General features: G+C 44.8%; 1 protein-coding gene across 1 annotated transcript; it reads left to right on the plus strand.

Moving 5' to 3' along the window:
• The first annotated feature begins 1,116 nt into the window (after positions 1–1,116).
• Positions 1,117–1,644, plus strand: ASCL4 (achaete-scute family bHLH transcription factor 4). Its single transcript, XM_068562058.1, has one exon. The coding sequence runs from the start codon at positions 1,123–1,125 to the stop codon at positions 1,642–1,644; it is 522 nt and encodes a 173-aa protein (XP_068418159.1). The 5' UTR covers positions 1,117–1,122.
• Positions 1,645–7,577: the final 5,933 nt, after the last annotated feature.

The raw sequence follows: 7,577 nt of genomic DNA on the forward strand, positions 1-7,577 counted from the left end.
TCAAATGTTGCTTTCTTACCCCCAAGGGAGAAAATAAATTACATCTTTTTTTTAAGACAAAAAGAATACAATAGAAATATACTCTTTACACTATGGAAAGCTGATGTCCTTATATCCTGGGTGGGATCAGAAGAGGTCGGGAAGCAGTGTTTAAGCTGTGTTTACAGCAAGCACTGTGAGAAATAACTCTGGCTAAAAGCGTTTGTTACTGCTCAGTCTTTTGATGTGCTCTTAAAAAGTAGCACAAATACACCACGGCCCTGTGTTCAACGTAATAATATGCAGACCCTTGTATTTGTTGCTAAAGTATATTTCTTTTCTGTTCTCTTCAAAAAATGTCTACTTGGGTTTTTAAAAGTTTTGGTTTTGGAGAAGAAAACCCTCAAGCCTTCCCTGGGGTCCTCCTTAACTTGACACATTTTATAACCACAAGGGAGCAGTCTTCCCCTTGATGAGGTCTTCTCTCCACCTCTCCAGAAATGAAAGAGCAAGTGTAAGTTTGCAAACAGCCTAAAAGCTCTTTCCATTAGCCCTGGACGCCGGAAACCACAAAGGGCAGTAACGTCTTGATTTTCAAGGAGAAAGCCTCTGGTAAACTTTCGCTCAGCCGCCAGGAGATCTGTTGGTTCCTGGGAGGAGCTCTTCTGAAACCTTGAGGATTCCTATGTTCATGAAGACACAGAGCGGTGGATTACAGTAATTGAAAAGCTTTGGTGGCTTTGGAATATTACTATATGTTTGGTGTGCGCTCACATTTCCAGGCTAGGGGACCGAGTAGAGGAACCCCTTTTGTTATCTTTTGAAATAAGATCAGAAGGGAAGACGGGGTTTGAAGTGTGGATTGGGGGGGGGGGGGGCGGGGGAGGTCCTAAATCTTTGCCTATCACCTCCGCCTGGATCATTATAAAAAGATCGAGGAGTACAATGAACTTACGGAATCATGCAACGTTTCCGTGAAGCCTGTTCTGGAACCTAGCTTCCGGATCCAGAAACTTCTCCAGAAGCAGACCAGCTGTGCTAGGCAGTCTGAATGGACCAGCAACTCCACCTTGAAGATTTATTTTCAGTCTTATCTTCTGCTGAGAGATTCACCTCTGGGGTGATTGGTTCGCTTTTCGGCGGATGATGGAGAAACGTAAACAGGCCGAACTGCTGACCCTGCCGTACCACCTGCTCCCGGGGCCCATGGGCGTGCCTGCGTCCCTGCCCCGCCTTCCCCTGCGGGACCCCTTCAGGGTCTCCTTGCGCCTGGACGCCGCGTGCTGGGAGCGGGAGCGGGGCGGCTGCGCCCCGCGCCGGCCGTACTTGCCCCTGCCGCTGGACGGCGCCTTCGAGCCCGCCTTCCTCCGCAAGCGCAACGAACGCGAGCGGCAGCGGGTGCGCTGCGTGAACGAGGGCTACGCGCGCCTCCGAGCTCACCTGCCCCGCGAGCCGGCGGACAAGCGCCTCAGCAAAGTGGAGACGCTCCGCGCCGCCATCCGTTACATCAAGCACCTCCAGGAGCTGCTGGAGCGCCACGCGCGGGGGCAGGAGGGCGCGGCCGGCGCCGGCCCCTCGCTCAGGGCCGAATGCAACAGCGACGGCGAGTCCAAGGCCTCGTCGGCGCATTCGCCCAGCAGCGAGCCCGAGGAGGGGGCCTGTTAGCGAGCGCTGGGCCGGCCCGGACCCCTCCCGCTGCGCCGCGCGCTTTTGGAGTCTGCTCTAAGGTTCCCTCCGGAGGTGGTTTGCATTTGCAATCTGTTTTTTTTTTTTTTTTCCTCCAGAACTAAATCTTAGGAAAAAGAAATGAGTGCTTTAGGGGGAAAAAAAGATTTTGACATTCTAGTTGTTTCCACCCCTTCCACCCCCCCCCCCATTGGTTATGTGCCTGCAACTGAAAGATGCTTATGAAACTCTTCCTGTACTTCTCAAAGACAAACTGTACCAGACTCTGAACTCCTCAAAGGGCGAAAACAACGAGGATTTGCCACAGTCAGCGGGGTGGGTAAATTAGGGACGTAAATACTGAAACAAATCCAACCTTAACCGAAGAAGAACTTTCCAAAACTAGCTAACTAACTAAATAACAGCCCTTAAGATGAGCGGAAGGTTTTTCCTGCATTCCTTCATTTGGGAATCGATGAGAAATGTAATTGACACCGTGCTTTGGAGGAAGGTGGCCCTAAGCTGACACCTGGGAACACGTTTGCCAGAGCGCGCGGCCAGGTCAGCCTGTGCTGTTGACTAAGCGTATGAATGGCGGTGCTAGAAAGGACATTCCATATTGGAAACATCCTGTTTTATCAAAGAAGTGGTCGTGTGGGAACTTCATAGCATCTAGCAGATAGTAACGTGTCAGTGGCAATGATCTTTTTGGAAGAGAACTCAGATTTGTATGAAAACTTACTTTTCCTCTCAGGTGTCTTGTGCGTCGTGTTTTCATTTTCCTTCTCTTTGCACCCCTCACCTCCACCCCCTTGTTCTCACTCCATCTAACTTTCGGTTAAAGTGACACTGTGGCCTTAAAAAAAAAAAAAGGAAATGCTTAGATGGTTGAATGGGAGGGATTGAGGTTGGGACATTCTCATACTTTTATCACCTTGAGGGCTTCCAGGTATCCTGAAATTGTCTAGTGACTCTGGAAGTCTTTTTAAAATATTTAATTCTGGTCTTTTTTTTTTTTTTCTGAGAAACAATTATAAATTCAATAGGTAAGTCAAATACTTGCTGACATATGAAGGTAAGCTTCCTATCTCTAAAGTTTTCTAATATGCTGACTTTCCCTTTCCCTGGAGACAGCTTTGCTCTGGTGGTGAGGGGGCTTGAGGGGGGGGGGCCGGGAAGAGGACAAAGAGAGAAAACTAACAGTGCTGAGCCCTTTCCAGGTATTATTTCATTAAGTCCCACACTGAGGTAGGTTTTATTACCCCCTTTCTGCAGATGTGTGAACAGAGGGAAGCAAATAAACAATAAACATCTTTTATGTGCCAGCAGTTTTGTTGTGTGGTTTTCACATTTTGTCCTATTTATTCTTATAAATCTGTGAAGTGGGTATTATACATATTTGTAGTTAAAAAGAAAAAAAAAAAAAAAAGAGGCTGGGAGAGGTTACATGCCTTGCCCAGGTTAGTGTTGCTAGAATTAGTTGAGCTGAGATCCAGTCCTAAGTCTGCCTGACCCTGAAGCCCAGGCTTGCTTTCTGCCTGACCGTGCTCTCCCTTGCCCTGTCATTTGCTAGCTAGGTGACCAGCAAATGCTTCTTAACCTCTCTGCAACTCAGTTTCCTCCTCCTCGTCCTACTACTTCACAGAAGCATAGATTACAAACCTTGGTAATCTGCAAACTACAATCAGATGATTAAGTTAGTAGTGTTAGTGTTATTGTTTGGAGAAAGTACTATTTATTAGCTCTACGGAGAGTAAGCCTGGTTAAAAATGATGTCTAGATGGACTGAGTGTGATTTCTTCAGTGTTCAAAAGGAGGATGGAGTAAACCACACTTTATTAGGATTCTATCTTCTATTGTAAGGTTCTAGGGGACATGACTGGTGGAATGCTGAATCCATGTTGAAATGTATTACTACTAATATTTATGACAATGAATTATTATGGGGTTCTATTGTTTCTGACTGCTCAGATAAATGCTATGCAATGATTTACTACCAAACTACTTTTTCTTTAGAAGCAGAGCTTTGTGGTTTGAATGAGCAAGATGGAACAGCTATTTTCTCTTACCCATTACTTAGTTACATGCTGACAGACTCCTATAATGTATCCATTTTTTCTCCAGGCTGGTTCTTATTCCAGTGCCAGTTTCAGTGAAGCAAGTATAAGTAAGATATATTTGCTAATTAGGGGGAAAAAGAAAAGAAAAAAAAAAAAGGGAAAGCACTCACATGTTACCTTCCTGGCTGTGTTGGAGAAGAGGCTAATTAATCAAGTTGTTAACTGGAGAACCTTGAGAGACTTTTTTAGGGGTATTCGTTGGACGGTAATAACACTCCTTATTCCTTTTTTCTGCTCCAGCTAATGGGTGAGAACCTTGACATTCTCTTTTCTAAAGTAGGAATAATAATAAAAGAGTATATTTTGTTTAATCTATACAGGTTATGTGGTTGCTTTTAAAGCAGGAAAAAAGAAATAAAGATTTCTTCATTTACTTCTTCAAAATATGTGTATAAAATGTGCGAATAAATATAATATACTTGGCTGACATGAGTGGTTTATAAAGAGAAGGACAAGGGCAGTTTTAAAAGAGAACTTTTTTTCTGGATAAAATTTCTTGAGAGACTTCTCATGAGACTTGTTTAAAGTCCTATTGAAAAAAAATTGTTTTAATTAAAAAAAATTAAGTCCTATTGAGAATAAAGCAATGATTTTGAGAAACCTTTTGGAAAAAAAATAATAAAATCCTATCTCAATCATGTAACTTTTTTTAGAGAAAAAAAAAAAATCAGGCAGTTTCTCTGGAACTTTCCTAATGGCTTACAGGAGGAGCACCAATCCAGGAATGAGACCTTTTAAAATGTTCAGTCTTCCCTTTTTCTGTGACTGAACACTTAATTAACCATAGAACAATTTGACTCTCGGGAACTCCTTGGCAGTCCAGTGGTTAGGACTTCCATGCTTTCACTGCCGGGGGCTCGGGTTTATTCAGGGAACTAGGATCCCGCAGGCCTCGTAGAATCAATGGAGTGGAGAGGAGTTTTATGGAAATGATGCATTCATGAAAGGAGAAACATTGCAAGTCCTTCAAGATCTTCCCTATCTCTTTGGACACTCAGCCCAGACATATCCATTGATTACATTGTATTGCTTTTAGAATATTCATAACACTGATGAATAACTGTGACACCTCACCCCCATCCCTCGGGTGCAAAGAAGGAGGGGCTGTAGAGGGGTGTGGGAGAGTGTGCCCTCGGGCTTGGCCTTTCACTGATCTGGTGACCTTGGGCGAGTCCCTAACTTTAGTGATCTCAGTTCCCTATGCTAGGGCACGTGAAGATTGGACTGCATGATCTTTTAGGCCTTCCAGCTAGAAAATGCCATTCTTCTGACATGTGCAAAGTCCTAGACTAGGGGAAACAAATGGCGGTAAGACATGCCCGCTTCCTGCCACACAGTGTAGTGGCTCTATGCTTCTGTATCATCTCCTCCCCCTAGAAAGATCCAGTCCCAGAGCTGCAGTTTACACTTTGAGTCTAGTTGCTGTTACAATGCTTAATTTTAAAAAAGACAAACTTCATAATCTTTTGTGGAGTGGACTTTGAAGAATCTTACAATCTGGAGGAAAAATGAGCCCATTTCACCTCAATATGAGGTAAAAAGGTGTAAGTGTTACAACTGGGGTCCAAAATGAAAAATGCTATGAGGATACAGAGAAAGGAGGGATTTGTTCTAACTTCAAGTGAGCAGAGGACTAGGAGGGAAGGCTTTGGGGGATACAGCATTGGGCAGGTGAAAATGGAATGAGAATTACAGGCACAGAATCCAAGGGGAACAATTACAAGCAGAGCATCTAGGGGGGGAATCGACTGGATTCCTACCTAGAAGCAAGGAACTGTTTGGAGAATAGAAGCTGAGTAATAGGAGATTAGAAATGATGGCTGAGACTAGGTTCTAGGAGGCATTGAAAGCCCGGCTAAAATAACTTGAACTTTATTTTTAAGACAATGGGGAACTATTGAATACAAACTTTTTTTTTGGCTTGCAGAGAGGGTGAACCGTTCAGCGCTGTGGCTGAGGATCACTCTGGTGGCAGGAAGCAGCAGACTGATGGGGTATTGCAATAATGAAGGAAGAGGAAGTGAGGGCTTAAATGAAGGCAGTGGCGGTGGGGATGGGAAGGAAGGGATGGATTAGGAGGTGACGTGGGTGTAGCACTAATAGGTCTTGGCTACTCAGAGGATGGGGCTGGGGATGAAGAAGAGGAAGAAGTTAGAGACAACTCTAGTGAGTTCCCACTAACTGAAGTTGGGAATGCAGAAAGAGAAGCAGATTGAAAAGGTACCTGTCTTGATTTGGAGATGCTGGGTTTAAAATATTAATAGGTTACTCCTGTCCACAAGCAGTTGGAAATGCCGACAATGTGGTCAGGAGGGAAGTCAAGGACAGCTGTAGATTGAGAGGCATAAACATATAGGCAGCAGCAGGAGTAGATGAGATCTCCCAGGGAGAGAAGAAAGCCGGGCAGGCCTACACTGAAGGAGTGGCAGAAGAAAAAATGTCTTTGAAGAGGACTGAGGAGTTGGAAGGAGAACCAGGCTGGTGGGAGATCATGACAATTAAATGAAGATGTCATTTTGTAAGAAGGAGGCAGTGGACAGCATCAAGTGAGTCAGAGGTGTCAGGGAGTTTAAGTGTGAGAGGGATGCACTGGATTTAGCCATTGAAAGATCACTAGAGGGACTTCCCTGGTGGCTCAGTGGTTAAGAATTCGCCTGCCAACGCAGGAGACACAGGTTCGAGCCCTGGTCCGGGAAGATCCCACATGCCGTGGAGCAACTAAGCCCGTGCACCACGACTACTGAGCCTGCACTCTAGAGCCTGCGAGCCACAACTACTGAGCCCACATGCCGAAGAGCCCATGCTCCACAACAAGAGAAGCCACCGCAATGAGAAGCCCACGCACCGCAATGAAGAGTAGTCCCCGCTCGCCGCAACTAGAGAAAGCCCGCACGCAGCAACGAAGACCCAACACAGCCAAAAATAAATAAATAAATTAATTAATCAATTAATTAATTAATTAGTTAGTTAAAAAAAATTTCTTCTCACATAGAATAGCATTTACAGAACAACCGGTATAAAGTAACTGCAGTCGGTCAAGGGCTGATGAGAAAGAAGAAAACAGTATCTTATTTTCTTCCCTTTGTGGAATTATTTCTGGAGACAAGAGGAAGAATAAAATAACCTAGGAAAAAGGAACAGGGTTTGGAGGCGAGTAGAATTGAGATGCTCTTCAGTTATCTAGATCTGAAGAGATGGGGTCTGCTCCTTTGGCTACCCGTTTGTGATTTTTGGGTAACATAACTTCAACTCAGGACACTTGAATTTAACTCTCATCCTCCTGACTCCAGGTGCTATAAGCCTTAATTGACTTTGAGAGCAAAGTCCCATCAGACTGGGGAAGGCGTTTCATAGGATGAGTCCGCGTTACCCGGCTATAGCCAACCACGGTTTCAGATGGTGCATTTCAAAAGCTTTCTGAGCTGTTTCTGCTCAGAAACCTCTGAAGGTTTTTTTCAACGCTCCCAAAGTTATCATTATCTTCTCCCCAGATGGATAACAATCCCACTTGTCGCCCTGGGAATGAGACTTTTGATGGAAATGTGGCTCAGAGGACTCCTTCTCTGCAGAACGATCACTTCTCCACCCTTCTCTTTCAGCCATCACCGGCCCTTTTATCTCCATGTGAGGCGGACAGGCTGCTGGAAGAGGGCAGAGGGCCTGAAATTGCTTTATATTTTCTTTATTGGTCCATGAAACCATAGAACCATTCCCAGCTCTTTGATTATCATCGCTGAGTTGTGTATGCGTTTTACATGCAGGCTCTCTGGGTGGTGAGATTGGTCTTTAATCCTTTCATAGCTATTTAGCTGC

The sequence above is a fragment of the Eschrichtius robustus genome, chromosome 13, assembly GCF_028021215.1.
Source record: "Eschrichtius robustus isolate mEscRob2 chromosome 13, mEscRob2.pri, whole genome shotgun sequence".
Lineage (NCBI taxonomy): Eukaryota > Metazoa > Chordata > Mammalia > Artiodactyla > Eschrichtiidae > Eschrichtius > Eschrichtius robustus.

What these genes read in the sequence shown, in the direction of transcription:
- ASCL4 (XM_068562058.1), top strand. Translation starts at nt 1,123, where the DNA reads ATGATGGAGAAACGTAAACAGGCCGAACTGCTGACCCTGCCGTACCAC.